General features: G+C 45.0%; 1 protein-coding gene across 1 annotated transcript in view; it reads left to right on the top strand.

Annotated features, from left to right (window-relative positions):
• Positions 1–19,285, top strand: part of ADAMTS19 (ADAM metallopeptidase with thrombospondin type 1 motif 19) — a 422,212-nt gene that overhangs the window by 347,220 nt on the left and 55,707 nt on the right. Inside the window, exon 17 of the mRNA XM_075341865.1 lies at positions 6,143–6,223. Within this exon, the coding sequence (XP_075197980.1) occupies positions 6,143–6,223 (81 nt within the window). The remainder of the gene's footprint in view (positions 1–6,142; positions 6,224–19,285) is intronic.

Genomic DNA, 19,285 nt, shown 5'->3' with positions numbered 1-19,285 from the left:
AGAGGTCAAGATAACCAAATCTTCCTATGTTTCTCATTAGAGGCAGTGGCTCAATGGTTAAAGCTACTGCCTAGGGAGCATTAGTTCATAAGTTCAAGTCCTGGCCTCCCTGGTAAAGAATTTAATATATTTTTAAATTATAATTATTATTTATTTATAATTATAATTTAATTTAATTTAATTATGCACTGAGGGGAGGAGCCGGACATCAGCTGTGAACCGCGGGCCACACCTCTAAAATCGGAGCAGTTCACGGAATGAGGCTGCATTGCTCTCTCCTCTCTCTCCTCTCTCCCTCTTTCTCTCTTGCTCTCTCTTGTTCTTTCTCTCTCTTGTTCTCTCTATCTCTTGTTCTCTCTCTCTCTTTCTCTCTTTCTCTCTTGTTCTCTCTCGTTCTCTCTCTTCTCTCTCTTTCTCTCTTTCTCCCTTTCTCCTCTCTCCCTTCTTTCTCTCTTCTCTCTCTTCACTCTTCTCTCTCCTCTCTCTCCTCTTTCCTCTCTCTATCTCTCCTCTCTCTTCTCTCCCTCTCTTTTCTCTCCCTCTTCTCTCTCTCTATCCTCTCTCTTCTCTCTCTCTTCTCTCTCTTCTCTCTCTCTTCTCTCCTCTTCTCTCTCTCCTCTCTCTTCTCTCTCTTCTCTATCTCTTCGTTCTCTCTCTTCTCTCCTCTTCTCTCCTCTCCTCTCTCCTCTCCTCTTCTTTGCTATTCTCTCTCTCTTCTCTTTCTTCTCTCTCTCCTCTCTCTCTTCTCTCTCCTCTCTCTCTTCTCTCCTCTTCTCTCTCTCCTCTATTCTCTCTCTCTATTCTCTCTCTCTCTCTATTCTCTCTCTCCCTCTCTCTTCTCTTTTCTCTCTCTTTTCTCTCTTTTTTCTCTCTCCCTCTCTCTCTTCTCTTTTCTCTCTCTCAGACTTGGCGATGATCAGCTGATGCAGTCACCTGATGGAATCAGCTGACACTAAAAGTCGAGCGGTGAGGCAGGCTTTTTACTGCCCGGCCGGCTAAACTATCAGCTGCTGCTGTCAGACAGGAGTCTGCACAGAAGTGTGTAGTTTTTGGGGGTTTTTTTGCACTGACGCATCAGCTGATTGTATAAAAGCCGTTTATACAATCAGCTGCTATGTCATGTGATTCAGGCCCTTGAAACTGACACATCATCTGATCGCTTTGCCTTCCAGCAAACCGATCAGATGATATTGGATCTGGATTGGACGGTGTGGGACCCTTGACCCAGGATTACTGCAGAGGGGGATTCTTTATTTCAATAAAGATGGAGTCACTAATTGTGTTGTATTTTATTTCTAATAAAAATATTTTTCTCTGTGTTGTGTTGTTTTTTTATCTGTACTAGAAATCCATGGTGGCCATGTTTAATATTGGCATGACGCCATGAATTTCTTAGAACTTAGCGCCAGTTGATAATATACAGCTAGCCCTAACCCCATTATTACCCAGCGAGCCACCTGTCACCAGGGCAGATGGAAGAGTTGGATACAGCGCCAGAAGTGGCAGCCAGTCCGTTCCTGCATGTGGGCGCTCTTTACAGAGTCAGCCCACATGCAGGAACGGAGAAGCCGACCATGTGCCCAAGCATCTCGCCGGTACACGGAGATAAACAAACGAGCACCGCGTACCGGAGAGATGCTCTGACAGGACCTAGCATGACTTCTAGCCATGTGACCAGTCTGTAGGCAATGAGATAATACACACGTGACTGGTCACATGCTATTTTGACGTCACAGAAGGTCCTATCATCAGTGCTGGTTACCGGGAGGACACAGCGATTATCGGAAGGAAAAGCGGCGGTAAACAGAGTGCAGGACGCATCGCGATGACCTGTAAGTGTTATGGCAATGTTTATTAACTGTATGTGTACATGTATACTGTGTTTTTATGTGTTTGTGTTTGCCTGCCATTGTTTTCAATGGGGTTCGAAGGTGTTCGCCGAACGGAGCCTCCGTTCGACGAACCGAACCATACTCGAACTCTAGGGGGGTGGCTCATCTCTACTCATGATGTGTCAATAATCATAGATCAGTTTTCAATCACAATCTTAATGCTGATCTAAATTCTCTTGCTTTTCAATTATAGTCACTCCTTTTCTTTCATTAGAGGTGAATTATTTAGTGCATTTTTGTAGTAATTTTAGGTTATTTTTCAATAAAAGCTAGGTTTTAGTGTTTACTTTGTCCCTGTTCAGTGACCCTGTAGATGAGGGGATATATTCGATCTAACAGTGAATCTCCATGCAGACCACTGGTCTTAATAAATTGCAATCAATCTGTAATAGTGGAGTTGTTTAAAACATAGTTTCCATGAAATCCATAACCCTTATCATCACAACCCTTTTTTTTAAACAAAAGCTGACCTATTGATGAACTGTAACTGTGAAGGGAAGTCCAAAGGGAAATGTAGAATTTCATGACGGACTCTCAATTAAATTGCTTTCCATTAGAGATGAGCGAATTTATTGAAACTCAAATTCACAAACTCCATTAAATTTTTCAAAAAAGTTTGATTCACAGCAAATGGTAAGTAATTCAATTACCTGAAAAGATGTGTATACTACTCCTAAGACTATATCCAACTAATTTCATGTCCATTTGTAATGCAAGCACAGCCTTAAGAGACCTTAACATATGTGACTATTGGAGAATGCCTGTTAACTGTTCTTCACTGCTGTGCATTCACACACTTTTTGTAATGTTTATTTACCATTTTATAGCTTTGTCTCCTATCTCTATGCATAAAGTGTGACCACTGACATCCTTTCACTATCCAAATTCATATCAAAATAGCCGCTGTATTCCCTGCCTCTGCTTTTATCCAGGCTATGATAGTGCCTCCTGACTATCTGTGATACACCATGGGATGTGATAGCTGCGAGGCATTATTGAGTAGCCCTGACCACCACACCCAGAGTAATGTGAGCATTCTTTGACTGATGCAATCTGCTCAAATGTGTAAAATGGCGGCATCTATTTTAGACATTTCACAGAAATCAAATCGCAAATTGTTCAATGTTTTTTGCTGTTATTTGTTTTTTCTTTATCAAAATGCAGAATGCTCTACGTATGGTGCTTTCTCTGGTGTTTTTCACAGGTTTCACCATAGGAATTGAAAAATGACAGCAAAAATATATTTACAAGATGCCACTAAATAAAACTCCCACAAAATATATTTTTAAAAAAGAATATAGAAATATCTACTTAGTACTCATAATAGCACAGGTGTTTTTTATTATAACCTCTATAACTCTGGGCTCTGCATTGAAGCAATGATGAAATATGTTACACATCTAATACATTTTCCACTTTATAGGTCGGACATATTGTTTATATTTTTTCAACAACATGTCAGCTCTTGTTCTGAAGCTTGTTCTGTAGAGTACCAAAATGTTTTATCCTTTGTTTTAAGGTTTATTTTACTGTGCTATTTTTATACTCAGAGATTGAGACAATCTTTTTTTCTTTTATGTAATTTAGTCTACCTAAATCTTTCCATTATGTAATAAACTCTCTAAGTAATGTGAAACTTGATCACTTGATGTTCTACTCTTTACATGCCAAATGTCTTTGGCAAAGATATATGGACATATTCAGTATCAAATATAATCTACAACCTATCATAAAAAATTAACATGAGATAAAATATTAATTTACTTATTCATCTATACACTCCTAAACTTTGAAATTGCAACAAGAGTGAAAAGTCATGGAAAATTACAAGTTTGATGATTGATAAACATATAGCTGGGATGATTCAAGATAACCTGCACTCACAGGGGGTTGGACTCGATGGCCCTTGAGGTCCTTTCCAACTCTACTATTCTATGATTCTATGAACGACATGCAAATTATGAAAAAATGGAAATAAATTGTTTAAAACATTTGAATGTATTCAGTATCAGGTATGAACATCACACGTAGTTAAATACATGCACTTACACTTTGGCATTCTATCAATGAGGTTATTAATAGTTTACTAAAAAATATTCTGGCACACTGAATGGGCTTGAACACCCAAATCATCAAGATCCACTGCTGGCGGTTCCATTTGCATTTTCTGACCAAAGATGTCACAGATGTCCTTGATAAGAGACTGGTAAACAAGTCCAATGAAGAAAAAAAAAAGAGCCTCACTGTGTGAATGAAAGTAGAGTGCTAACATCAGTGTCTGCATCAATCCATGCCATTTGACAAACAGTAAATGACGTAACAAAAAATAATTGAATTGGCACATCCATATGTATGTGCTAATCCAATTCCTTTTTGTTACGTAGTAAGCAAATCCAAAGAAGCTACAGCCGATGGAAAAAAAATTCAGGTCATGGAGGCTGCTCATAGAAGTACTAACAACGTGTGGCTTGGCATTTTCCCTTGTGAAGTTCTCTTCATAGTGTTGCTCATGTGGTCTCCAAACCAATCACTGTCATTGCACAGAAGACTAAATCTGGACTCATCGCTGAAGAATGCAGCCTCCACTGCGATCTTGCTCTTCATTATGACAGCCAATGAAACACCTGTAGCTGGACATCTGGCTCGTTGTCCAATATAATGGAAACATTCTCTAATGCTTTTTGTACACACTATTTGATGCCTTAAGCTTGACATATGATGTCTAATTTCAACTTGCAGTACAGAATGGATCCTACACACACTCCATTCTTTGCATCTGATGATAATATTTGGGCAAAGCCATTAAGAGGGCTTCAAGATGGAAAGTGACAGTGGTACCACTCCTGGGATTATGGTGTGGAGTGATAGTCTTCAGTCGCGAGTGATAGTCTTCAGACGCAAAAGAGCATCCTTGATTAAGGACACTCTTCTGCGTCAGAAAAATGTCAGGGTCTTCATTTTTTGGATGGACTTTTATTAATTCTATGTGGAAATAAAGCAAGAATACATTTTATTCTGGATGTGCCGATTATTCTTTTTCTTCTTCATGTTATAGTCCATTTGGCAGACTTTTAAGGTGGTGTCACACACAGCGACAATGACAACGACGTCGCTGCTACGTCACCATTTTCTGTGACGTTGCAACGACGTCCCGTCGCTGTCGCTGTGTGTGACATCCAGCAACGAGCTGGCCCCTGCTGTGAGGTCGCCGCTTGTTGCTGAATGTCCAGCTTCATTTTTTGGTTGTCGCTCTCCCGCTGTGACGCACAGATCGCTGTGTGTGACAGCGAGAGAGCGACAAAATGAAGCGAGCAGGGAGCAGGAGCCGGCATCTGGCAGCTGCGGTAAGCTGTAACCAAGGTAAACATCGGGTAACCAAGGTGGTTACCCGATATTTACCTTCGTTACCAGCCTCCGCCGCTCTCACGCTGCCAGCGCCGGCTCCTGCTCTCTGCACATGTAGCTGCAGTACACATCGTGTAATTAACCCGATGTGTACTGTAGCTAGGAGAGCAAGGAGCCAGCGCTAAGCAGTGTGCGCGGCTCCCTGCTCTCTGCACATGTAGCTGCAGTACACATCGTGTAATTAACCCGATGTGTACTGTAGCTAGGAGAGCAAGGAGCCAGCGCTAAGCAGTGTGCGCGGCTCCCTGCTCTCTGCACATGTAGCTGCAGTACACATTGTGTAATTAACCCGATGTGTACTGTAGCTAGGAGAGCAGGCAGCCGACGTCGTTGTCACTGTCGTTTAGTGTGACCCCAGCTTTACTCGTTGCACTCCATGGATGTGTGGTAACTCATTTCATTAGGCGTGGCAAGCTTTCCTCTACCTCCTGTTATCTCCAGACTTATCTCCCTAGGATCACAACTAAAGAGTCATCGGTAGACAATTGCAAAGTGAGCTATGAGGAGTAGATAGATCTTGATGATTTACATGCCCAAATGTATTCAGCGTGACAGAACATTCCTCAAACAACAAAAACCCCATTGATAGCATGCCAAGGTATGTAGGTGAGTATATCTCTCCGGGGGCGCTTATACTTATTAGTGAATAAATGAAGATGTTTTTAAAATGTTGTTTCCTATTGGGTATCATTTGTATATCATTACCATGATTTTTATAATTTTACAAACTTTTTCTCTTTGTCTTGCAATTTCAATGCTGAGAAGTGTATATATACTGGATATACAATCTAAAAAAAATAGCAATATAATGCTGCTTAGTCTATAATTTCATCTGTAATATGCAGGTTATGTGGAGGCATTGGTGATACCAGCAGGAGCAAGAAGAATTAAAGTGGTAGAAGAAACTCCAGCACACAGTTATCTAGGTAAGAAAAGTATTGCCATGTTATATGCATTCACAACACATTTCAATCCTGCACATATTCGGTTTTGACAAGCTCTACTATTAGGGCTCTTCAACACGGCTTTATAAATAATAATTGATATTCTCTTCTAGAAGCAATGCTCATATGTTGATCTATTAAGTAAATGTTGGCTGTATATGAAGAATAAGGGACTATTTTCAATTATATTTATGTGTAAAGGTTCTTACAGGTCAATATTCAGCAAACAATTCTTCCCTCAGTCACTGATTGTGTAAATATGTCTCTGATCAGCCAATATGCTCTTTGTATAGTAGGACATTAAACCATCATTTTTAGCAGTACAGCTGCTTGTGTAAGGAGGACATAATGCTGGTAGCATATTTGCTATTTGAGTACTGAGTAGAAATGAGTAAATGTATTTGCCAGAATCAAGCAAAATGGTGGCTGTCTTGCCATTTTTTTTATGTACAGGATAGCGTTAAAAAAAACCCCAAAAAATTTAAACCAAAACATTATACTCATCCAGTTCTCTGATGGTGCATTCCATCATTCTAGCTCTGGTTTTCACTTCTGTCTTCAATCTTCTGTGCCGCCAGTATAGACAGAACCTTGGGAAGTGTCATAAATCGATGTGCGTTGCCCTGCTTTGCTATGATGGCATCTAAAGCCTGCTTTACACCTTACAATTAAGCATACGATATTGTATGCGATGTGATACGCCCCCATCATATGTGCAACACGTTCAATTTGTTGACCGTATCGCACAAACGATTAATTGCCGTCACACGTACTTACCCTTCCATACGACCTCGATGTGGGCGGCGAACATCCACTTCCTGGAGTGGGAGGGACGTTCGGCGTCACAGCGACGTCACAATGCGGCCGGCCAATTGAAGCGGAGGGGCGGAGATGAGCGGGACGTAAACATCCCGCCCACCTCCTTCCTTCCACATTACCGGCGGGAGCCGCGGGACGCAGGTCAGATCTGTTCATCGTTCCCGGGGTGTCACACACTGCGATGTGTGCTGCCTCGGGAACATTGAACAACCCGACGTGCAATTTTTAGCAAATGAAAGACGTGTATGCGATGAACGGTTTTACGTTCAATAGCACGTAGCTGTCACGCGCTACAACACCACTAACGATGCCGGATGTGCGTCACTTACGACGTGACCTCGCCGACACATCGTTAGATATGTTGTAGCGTGTAAAGCCCGCTTTAGGCCTAGGTAGTACTGAAGGCACCAAAAGTTAACGTAAATTATTCCGCAACTGGAGAAATGAAACAAGGCAGAGAAATGGCCACCAGGGAGCTTTGATACCAAGATAAATGAGAGGGAGGGTGAATATAATGTTTTTTTCTGTTTTCTTTTCGTTTTTTTAACTTGTCCATGTATTGTACTCTGAGGTCTGCAAAGACCTCAGAACATAATAATAATATTCATATTAATAATATATTACTAGCAATTTAATTTGCATTAAATACATTTGATGCAAATCAATTTTTCTGCCAATTTTTAGCAAATTTGTCATACTCGAATTTTGTCAGATTCACTCATTTCTAGTTCAGAATGGTAATATTAAAAATCATCTTGTTCCTATATAGTTTACATGGCTGATAATGACTTCCTAGTTTGTCTCCTGATGATAATGATGATCCTGATGATCCTTTCTTTTTATATGTGTGCCTTCGGATGATAAGGTCGTCCTCCCTGAGTGTGTCTCCCTTTCTTTTGATATTTACTTCCAATGTAACTTCCTTTTGACAAGGACTCCACACTGTGCCTCCTTATGATAATGACTCAAAAGTGTGCCTCCTAATAGTATTGACTCCCTAGTGTGCCTTCTTTATCATCATATTAACTCCCACTGTACCATATTATCATAATGCCCTCCACAGTGTGTCTCTATATGATAAGGACCCCAGAGTGTGCTTCCCAGCTTTTTTTTTATTAACCGCCACACTTACAGTAATCACCCCTTCTTTTGCTAATGACTGCCAGTGTGTCCCCTTATGATAATGACCCCACACACTGTGCTTTCATATGATAATAGTTCCCTCCAGTGTGTCACCCCTTCTTTGGATAATGACTTCCAGTGTGCCTCCTTATGATTATGACTCCCCTAGTGTACCTTCCTATGATTATGGCACACCCAGTGTGCTTACTTATAATAATAACCTCCCTTGCACTCCCTACTGTGCCTCCATGTGATGCTGTCCACATTCAATGTTCCTGCTTATGGATACTAACACCCCAGTGCGCCTTCATAATGACCCACCAAGAGTGTATCATGATAATGTGTCCCCACTGTGCCTTCCCCTTAGGCTGGAGCTTTAATTGCTTATGACTTGCACGAATCTTGCATTGCATCACCTGGGGCCACAGCACACTCTCCTGACAGGAGTGTTGGGCTTCTTGTATTTCTATGCAGCTGAAACCTTCGTGTCCGGAGAGTGTGCAGCCAAGCCGGGTGATACGATGCGAGACTCCCGCGAGTCATACGCAAGTGGAACTTCAGTCTTAAGGCCCCGTTACACGCTACGATATATCGGGCGATATGTCATCGGGATCACGGATTCTGTGACGCACATCCGGTATCGTTTGACATATCGTAGCATGTGACAAGTAAGAGCGACTGTTAATGATCAAAAATACTCACCTTTTCGTTGATCGTTGACACGTCGTTCATTTTCAAAATATCGGTCACAATTCCTGGATGTAGGTTGTTCATCGTTCCTGAGGTAGCACACATCGCTCTGTGTGACACCTCGGGAATGACGAACACAGCTTACCTGCATCCCGCCGGCAATGAGGAAGGAAGGAGGTGGGCGGGATGTTACGTCCCGCTCATCTCCTCCCCTCCGCTTCTATTGGGCGGCCGCTGCATGACGTCGCTGTGACGACGAACGTCCCTCCCCCTTCAGGAAGAGGATGTTCGCCGCCCACAGCGAAGTCATTCGGGAGGTAAGTACGTGTGACAGGGGTTTAATGACTTTGTGCGACACGGGCAACAAATTGCCCATGACGCACAAACGATGGGGGCGGGTGCAATCGCACATGCGATCGCACGATAAATCTACGCGTGTAACGGGGCCTTTACTCTAAGTGTACCTCTTTGATAAGGAACCATAGTGTACTTCCTTATGATAATGAACTTAGGTTCCCTTATAATTAGGGATGGGAGAACCCCCCCAATGTTCGGTGTTTGGGAGACTCGCTTGAACATTTTGTAAAGTCCGCATTCGGGTTCTGATATAACGCGAACTTGCGTCCGAACCCCGAACTTGGACTTTACAGTTATGGGATGGGGCGAGGGGGCTGTAAAATAAAGAATACAGTTAATAATAAACATTGTCATTATACTTACAGGTCCCGCGACGTGTCCTGCAGACTCTGTCTCCCGCCACTTCTCCTTCCGAGTACGATCATCGCTGTGCCGCCCGGTAACCAAAGGACCTTCCGTGATGTCATAGCATATGACCAGTCACATGTGTATTATCTCATTGGCTACAGACTGGTTACATGGCTATGACGTCATGCTAGGTCCTGTCAGTGCATCTCGCCAGTATGTGGGACTCGCCTGAGCATCTCAGTACTCAGTATAATCGGCGAGTGCCGTGTACCGGCGAGATGCTCGGGCACATGGTCGGCTCCCTGTCCCTGCATGTCGGCGCTCTTTACAGTGTCAGCCCACAAACAGGGATTGGTTGCCACAGCTGGTGAATTGCAGTGCCGGGAATCAGGTGATTGGAGATCACCGTTGCAATAGTAACCCGCCTGTCAGATTATTATGGCAACGGTGTCAGCGGTGACGTCACCACTTACCAACCTGCAGTTTCTGCTCACTCATTGAGTGATTACACAGCACAGGCGAGCAGCAGCATTCTTCCTCCCCTGTGCTATCTGATATAGCAGAGCTGCATGTGTTGAGTAAGAAAGAAGACAGAAAACCAGGATCGTGGAGGGGTGAGAGGGAGTAATAAACATGGAGTCCCTGAGTGCGTCTGTGTATTTATTTCTAATAAAGTATTTTTTCTCTGTGTGGTGTTTTTTGTCTTAATCCTTTATTGGAGATTCTTAATGGCTGGGTGAAACTTGCCTGACATTAAGAATATCTGGCTTAATACTAGCTGGTAAAACAAAGCTGGTATTAACCCCTTATTACCCAGCGTGCCGCTGGAAGAGATGGATACAGCGCCAGAAGATGGCACTTCTATGAACGCACAATTTTCTGGGGCAGCAGTAGACTGCAATTTTCAGCGGGGAGGGCCCAGAAAGCTTGGGCCAACCTGCGCTGTGGATTCCAATCCCCAGCTGCCTAGTTGTACGTGATAGGGTACAAAAATGGGATGAAGCCCATGTTGTTTTTTTTAATTATTTCATGAAATTCATGAAATAATTAAACAAAAGGGCTTCCCTATATTTTTGTTTCTCAGCCGGGTACAAATAGGCAGCTGGGGGTTTGGGGCAGCCCATACCTGCCTGCTGTACCTGGCTAGCATACAAAAATATGGCGAAGCTCACGTCATTTTTTTTTTTTTGGCAAAAAAAAGGCTTCCCTGGATTTGCCAGTGAAGGTAACATGAAGCAGTGGGGGTTAGCAGCCAGTAGCTGCTTGGATTACCCTTAGCTAGCAATACAAAAAATGCAGCGGAAGCACACGCATTTTTTTTTAATTAATTATTTATTTAAATAACAAAAAAAATGGGCATCCTTGTAGTTTGATTGCCTGACATCACAGTACTGTAATAATAAAGAAATCATTAAAAAAATGACACAGTATTTTTGATTCTCAGCGCAGATAAAGCAGACGGCTATGGGCTGCCACGCCCATCTGCCTGGCGTTACCTTGGCTGGCAATCAAAATACAAGGAAGGCGATTATTTTTTTTTAATTTAAAAAAAATAATTAAAAAAAGAAAATACATTGGCTCACGCCGTATTTTGATCGCCAGTCAGGTAAAGCCATGCAGCTGGGGGCTGGGATTCTCGGCAGCCCACAGCCACCCCTGGAAATGGTGCATTGTTTCTTAGCGCCTAGTGATGAGCGAGCATGCTTGTAACTACTCGGTACTCGCACGAGTATCGCTGTACTCGGGCTGCTCGGCGGGGACCGAGTAATCTCGCGATACTCGTGCTGTACTCGTGGTCTTCATTTCTGCATGTTGGCGCTCTTTTGAGAGCCAGCCCTCATGCAGGGATTGGCTGGCAGACCACTGCAATGCCACAGCCCTGTTAGTTGTGGAATTGCAGTGATTGGCCGGCCTGCACAGCATGACCGAGCCTTTATATCGGCTGGCGCGCTGTGCTCTGCTCACAGCTATCCAGACTGTCAGTGCAGGGAGAGTGTCGCTGATTCAGGGAAAGCTTTGCGGCCCTTTATAGCTTTTTCAGTTGCAGGGCTGCAAACAGTGTGACCAAAAGTCCTTCTCAGGACTATTCTAGTTGTATACAGGCAGGCAGGGTATAGCCAGGTCGGAGTACAGTAGCAGAGTCCTTCTCAGGACTATTGTTGCTATATACAGGCAGGGTATAGCCAGGTCTGAATACAGGCTAGTGACCGAAAGAGTCCTTGTCAGGACTATTGTACCAGTATACAGGCAGGCAGGCAGGCAGGGTAGTGGTGACCGTATACCAGCCTTCATCATATCTGGGGCTGGTGTACACAGTGTAAAACAGTCCAGATAGTGTCTGACTTGTCTGTAATTGTCGCTCCCCAAAAAAACCTGTTAGGTTCTTATTGCGTCCGTGCTTGGTTTTTAAAACCGCACGTGTGTGCCTGTTGGTGGCAGCGTACAGGTGCACTTGTGTGCAATTTCCACAAACTTTGATATAACGCACAAGTAGTGAATATACACGTCAGCAGTGCACAGCATTGCAAAATGCGCAAGGGCATTGGCAAGGAACAAGGAAGTGGACGTGATGGTGGTGCAGGCAGAGGCCGAGGTCGTGGGCAAGCTCTAATTTCGCCACAACAAAGGGCCACATCTAGTCGCTCGCACGTCCTGTCCCAAATTCTTGGGGACAGCAGCAGTACACCGCTCTTGAACCAAGACCAGTGTCAACAGGTTGTTAGTTGGATAGCAGATAATGCTTCCAGTCAGATTGGCACCACCACAAACACTCTGTCTTCCACACGGTCAAGTGTCAGTAGCCGTGATACTGCACCGCACATTTCTGAACCTGATCCTCCTTCCTACCACCAGGCTGAGTACACGTCCTCCTCGGACATTAATGATCCCACACTTGGACACTCGGAAGAGCTGTTCACGTTTCCATTCACACATTCTGGCCTCTCGCCAGCTCATATTGAAGTGGGTCATGAGGAGATCGTCTGTACAGATGGCCAAATATTTGAGCAGCCACGTTCTCACGAAGTTGGCAACGTGTCTCAACAAGTGGTGGACGATGATGAGACACAATTGTCAGGAAGTCAGGAGGAGGAGCAGGGTGCGGAAGAGGAAGACGACGTGGTGGATGATCCAGTAACTGACCCAACCTGGCAGGAGGATATGCAGAGCGAGGACAGCAGTGCACAGGGGGAGGGAGGCGTAGCATCACAACAGGCAGTAAGAAGCAGGGTGGTGGCCCCAGGCAGAAGTCAGGCAACCGTTCCTCGGAACAACACGACGACACAAGGTGCCTGTACAAATGTTAGGTCTTCCCGAGTCTGGCAGTTTTTTAAGTTGGATCCAGATGATTCAAAAAAGGCCATTTGCAACACCTGCCATGCCAGCATCAGCAGGGGTACCAAAACTAGCAGCCTGACCACCACCAGCATGATCAGGCACATGTCAGCCAAGCACCCGACTTTGTGGGAAGTACAACAGAGTCGAGGAGCAGTGCTTGCTGATGTCACTGCTACGTCTTCGCTGGTTGTGCATGCGAGCCAATCCCCTGTCCATGCTGCCTGCGAACAAGCCTCCTCCACTCCTGCACCTGCAGTTGCCTACGCAGAAAGAACACCATCATCAAGCACGTCCTTGTCCCAGCGCAGCGTTCAGTTATCCATTCAGCAAACCTTTGAACGCAGGCGCAAATACACTGCCAACACCCCACATGCCACAGTTCTAAATGCTAACATTTCGCGACTGCTTGCGCTGGAAATGTTGCCTTTTAGGCTGGTGGAGACAGAAGCATTCCATGACCTGATGGCGGCAGCTGTCCCACGTTACTCGGTCCCCAGCCGCCACTATTTCTCCCGGTGTGCCGTCCCCGCGTTGCATAACCACGTGTCACAAAACATCACACGTGCCCTGAACAACGCTGTTTCACCCAAGGTCCACCTAACCACAGACACGTGGACAAGTGCTTGTGGGCAAGGCCGCTACATCTCGTTGACGGCACACTGGGTTAATATTGTGGAAGCTGGGACCCAGTCTGAGCGAGGGACGGAACACGTCCTTCCCACACCAAGGTTTGCAGGCCCTACCTCAGTCAGTGTTTCACCCACACTCTACAGCTCCGGAATGTCATGCTCTTCAGCCTCCTCCTCCTCCTGCGCATCCTCATCCACTGTACCCTCCACACCAGTCACAAGCTGGAAGCACTGCAGCACTGCCTCGGCGAAGCGGCAACAGGCTGTGCTGAAGCTAATCTGCATAGGTGACAAACCCCACAATGCAGAAGAGCTGTGGACAGCTCTGAAACAGCAGGCAGATCACTGGCTCACACCTCTGAACCTAAAGCCAGGAAAGGTCGTGTGTGACAATGGCCGGAACCTGGTGGCGGCTTTGAGGCGAGGCCAGCTGACACATGTTCCATGCGTGGCCCATGTGCTCAACCTCGTGGTTCAGCGGTTTCTAAAGTCATACCCAGAGCTGTCTGATCTGCTGGTAAAAGTTCGCCGCCTGTCTGCACATTTTCGAAAGTCACCTACTGCTTCAGCCGGCCTTGCCGGCTTTCAGCGCAGTTTGCATCTTCCGGCTCACAGACTGGTGTGTGATGTCCCCACGCGTTGGAATTCAACTCTGCACATGTTGGTCAGGATATGTGAGCAGAAGAGGGCAGTTGTTGAGTACCTGCATCACCTAAGCCGTCGGGAAATGGGTCAAACTCCACACATAACACCTGAGGAGTGGAGATGGATGTCAGACCTATGTACCATCCTCCAAAACTTTGAGGACTCCACCAAGATGGTGAGTGGTGATGACGCCATTATTAGCGTCACCATACCGCTACTCTGCCTTCTAAAACGGTCTCTGCTGAAAAACAAACATGATGCATTGCAGGCGGAGCGCGATGAGTTGCAGCAAGAAACAGTAGTGGGTGTGGGTGATAACACACAGCCCAGCCTCGTCTCATCACAACGTGCAGTGGAGGACTATGACGAGGAGGAGGATGAAGACATGGAGCAACTCTCCGGCCAAATTGAGGATATGACATGCACACCAGTCATATCCTCGGTTCAGCGTGGCTGGCCAGAGGACAGGGTAGATGAGGAGGAGGAGGAGGAGGAGGAGGAGGACAGCATGTTCAGTCATCTTGTTGGTCAGGCTACTGAAGTCCTGGCTGTTAAGAGTCTGGCGCACATGGCTGACTTTATGGTAAGCTGCCTGTCTCGTGACCCTCGCGTTAAGAACATCTTGGCCGACAATCATTACTGGTTGGTAACACTGTTAGACCCACGCTACAAGGAGAACTTTTTGTCTCTTATTCCCGTGGAGGAGAGGTCAACCAAAATGCAGCAGTTCCGGAAGGCCATACTCACGGAAGTAGGCAAAGCATTCCCCTCACAAAACGCTAGCGGCATAGGTCAGGAATCAGTGGACAACCGAGGCGTACAGCCGAGAGAGTCACAAGTCCAATCCGCCAGAGGTAGGGGAACAGTCTTTAAGATGTGGGACAGTTTTCTCAGCCCCTCACGTACCACAGCCCCTGAGGTGCGGGGTAGTGCCACAAGAAATCCTAAGTTTGCCCAGATGCTGAAGGAGTACCTTGCAGATCGAACAACTGTACTCCGACATTCCTCTGTGCCTTACAATTATTGGGTATCCAAGCTGGACACGTGGCATGAATTGGCTCTCTACGCCTTGGAAGTCCTGGCCTGCCCTGCTGCTAGCGTTTTGTCAGAGCGTGTTTTTAGTGCCGCAGGTGGAATCATTACAGATAAACGCACCCGCCTGTCAACTGAAAATGCTGACAGGCTGACTCTGATCAAGATGAACAAGGGTTGGATTGGGCCAGACTTCACCACACCACCAGCAAATGAGAGTGGAATTTAAAGTTTGCCATGTACCTCCACTCACCCATGGGTACACACTTCTGGACTTTGGATAATCGCTGGACTGCTCCTCCTTCTCCTCATGCGCCACCATGATGATGACCGTTACAAATTGCAATACTTAGGCCTTTGTTTCAGGTATACCCCCAGTGGTAAATTTTTTCGCCCATTCTTTGCAGAATGGACATTACAACGACAGGAGACCCGCTCCTTTGCAATGGGAACAATGTTTTGAGGCCCTCATGCACGTCTCTACCCAGGGACAACGTGGAGCCTCCCAATTTTTGGCTGCCCTGCCTAAGGGCTATACTATAATACACCCACTTCCTTAAAATGGACACTTAATGTTTTGAGGCCCTCATGCACGTCTCTACCCAGGGACAACGTGGAGCCTCCCAATTTTTGGCTGCCCTGCCTAAGGGCTATACTATAATACACCCACTTCCTTAAAATGGACACTTAATGTTTTGAGGCCCTCATGCACGTCTCTACCCAGGGACAACGTGGAGCCTCCCAATTTTTGGCTGCCCTGCCTAAGGGCTATACTACAATAGACCCACTTCCTTCCAATGGGCACTTCAGGTTTACAGGCCATCATGCACGTCTCTATCCAGGGACAATGTGGAGCCTCCCAATTTTTGGCTGCCCTGCCTAAGGGCTATACTATAATACACCCACTTCCTGACAATGGGCACTTCAGGTTTACAGGCCCTCATGCACGTCTCTATCCAGGGACAACGTGGAGCCTCCCAATTTTTGGCTGCCCTGCCTAAGGGCTATACTATAATACACCCACTTCCTGACAATGGGCACTTCAGGTTTACAGGCCATCATGCACGTCTCTATCCAGGGACAATGTGGAGCCTCCCAATTTTTGGCTGCCCTGCCTAAGGGCTATACTACAATAGACCCACTTCCTTACAATGGGCACTTCAGGTTTACAGGCCCTCATGCACGTCTGTATGCAGGGGCATTGGTGAACCTCACAATTTTGGACTGCCCTGGCAAAGGAAAATACTACAAAGACTCACTTCCTCAAAATGGGCACATTAGACTCAAGAGGCCTTCATGTACGTCTCTTCTCAGGGACATCGGAGTGCCACACAATGTTTTCACGTAAAATCTTTCATGTATTAATCTCAAAAAGTAACATACACCAGCTCTATCTCACTATTGGGTATGTGCCCTTAACATTTCTGCCATGAAAAATCATTTTGGGGTCATTTTGGAAGGTTTTCTGGTGAGTCCGTAAAAATGGCGTGAAACGCGGACAAAATTGTTCACAGCTGTGACTTTTGAGTGATAAATGCTTCAAGGGGTCTTCCCCATGCTGTTGCCATGTCATTTGAGCACTCTTCTGAGACTTTTGTGACATTTTTAGGGTTTCTACATGCTGCCGGGGGGTCATTTCACAAAAATACTCGGGTCTCCCATAGGATAACATTGGGCTCGTTGCTCGGCCCGAGTACACGAGTATCTTGGGAGGCTCGGCCCCAGCTTCGAGCACCCGAGCTTTTTAGTACTCGCTCATCACTATTAGCGCCATTTCCAGGTGCTTTACCCAGCTCGTCCAGCTGCCATGATGGCGGTGGCTCGCTGGGTAATAAAGTGGTTAATACCAGCTTTGTAGTCTCAGATGGTACTAAGCTCGAAATTCATGGTGTCATGCCAAAATAGACATGACCACCATGAATTTCTAGGAAACAGTAAAAAAAAAAAACACACAGAGAATTTTTTTTATTAGAAATAAAACAAAAAAACATTTAGAGACTCAACCTTTATTATAAAAAAAATCCTTAGTCCGACGTAATGCACAGGTAGAGCCATGTCAGCTTCATGACTGTGCACAGACAGTGTCCGTAACGACTGAATGACGGTCGTTATGACTATTAAGATACGATGGCACTATCGAAAACCCAGGGACACAAAGATGGTGAATAACAATTTTCTTTATAAGTCTCAAGAATTTTTTTTTACAACAAAAACAGTTCTCTTACAACTTATGGACCACAGCCCGGAATAAACAATAAGGCTATGAGCGCACGTAGCATTTGTCCCTGCAGAAATTTCTGCAGCGATTTGAACAGCACACGTGCACTTCAAATCGCTGCAGAAAGAGTACGTAATGAAAAAAAAAAAGCCATTTTCATGCACTCTGAGTGCAGCCCCTCCCATAGACAGGAGGCAGCAGAGCGATATAGCAGACTGACAGTGAGGGGATTATTGCACTTGCGTCTCGCATTGCATCACCCCTCTCTCCCGACAGCAGTGCCTCAGCTGTAGAAATACATGCTGCTGCCCTGCTGCCGTCGGGAGAATGTGTGCCGAGATGCGATGACACTCGCATCATGGCACACCAGGACCTTCGATGACGTCATACTCACATGACCAGTCTGTAGCCAATGAGGTAATCCAACATTCACATGTGACTGGTCACATGGGTATAACGTCATGGTCATGGCAGGTCCTTTTAGGCAAAGGTGCTTACCAGGGGGAACAGCAATGATTGGACTGAAGTGGAAGCAGAAGCGCTGGGGGAGAGAGTCTGCAGAACGCATCACGGGACCTGTAAGTATGATTATCATTTTTTTAATAACATGCTTTTTTTTTTAATAGCCCCTGGACCCGAACTGTAACACGAACTGTCACACGAATGTCCCAGAAAGCTCGTGTTTGGGGTCGTGTGCACGAACAGTAGTTCGGAATCGCCCATCCCTACTTATAATGACACCTAGTGTGTCTCTTTATGATAATAACACTAATGTAACTACGACCTCCCAGAGTGTCTATTGGTGATAATGACCCCCAGCGTTCTTCCTTTTGATATTGACCCTCATTGTGCCTATTTTGATAATGATTCCCCAAGTTGCCTCCCCTGTGTCAGTTTAAAGAATAAATATAAACTAATAATCACCTTGTATCGTGCCCACATTGAACACTGATGTACAACTCAACTGCGGCCTCAGTGTGAGGGCAGGCGGCACAATGTGTTCTCTACAATTTTTAACAGTTTCGGAGATCAGAGAGGAAGATACCGATACTGTTGAAAGTGTCACGGTCAATGTTGGCTACTGCTGGGCAGGTCCATCTGGCGATCTATTAAGCTGATTAAATATGGACATGTCTATGATTTTTTTGTAGACATGCAATTTGTAAAACAACTCAGAGATGTCAACAACTCTATAGATTATAATGAGTACATGTTCTATTACTGAAAACCACGAATAAAACACGTACATCAAAAATGTATGTCTGCATGGGACCTTAATCATTTTTGGCGGGTGCCATGTATTGGCATTTTAGATGACAAAAAAAGTACAAAATTTTTTTATTTTTTACTGTTAATAGATTTACAACATAAACCTTTTACTTAGTTGAATTTCACTGACATTTTATGGTTCTATGTGTAGTAAAGAAGTGAGACAACAAATCCAATGGGACAATCATTTAAATGACATCACAAATGGAAGAAAGTAAAAGCTACAGTATTCTATTATATATGAATATGTAGCTAGGGAGCCAACACCAAAGACATGATCACTCTGAAAACTGAGTTTAAACTTCAATACATTCTCTGCCCATGATGTTTTCTATTTAATTACATGAAAATTGTAATTTACAGCATATAAATGCAGTACTTGTACCTCTACCTTTGGTTCATAAGTACTGATGAGCGGACTCCCAGATTACAGGGAGCGGCGGGTCCATGTTATCTGTTTTTTAAAATCTGGTACCGGTCCAGATCCCAGTCTCCATATAAGTCTATGTGGACCAGAATCCAGCAATTAAAAATGTTGGTAGAAGGGACAGGGGTATAGGAGTGCGCGCTTTACTTATC

The sequence above is a fragment of the Anomaloglossus baeobatrachus genome, chromosome 1 (genome assembly GCF_048569485.1).
Source record: "Anomaloglossus baeobatrachus isolate aAnoBae1 chromosome 1, aAnoBae1.hap1, whole genome shotgun sequence".
Lineage (NCBI taxonomy): Eukaryota > Metazoa > Chordata > Amphibia > Anura > Aromobatidae > Anomaloglossus > Anomaloglossus baeobatrachus.
This window is presented reverse-complemented; position numbering and strand designations above follow the sequence as displayed.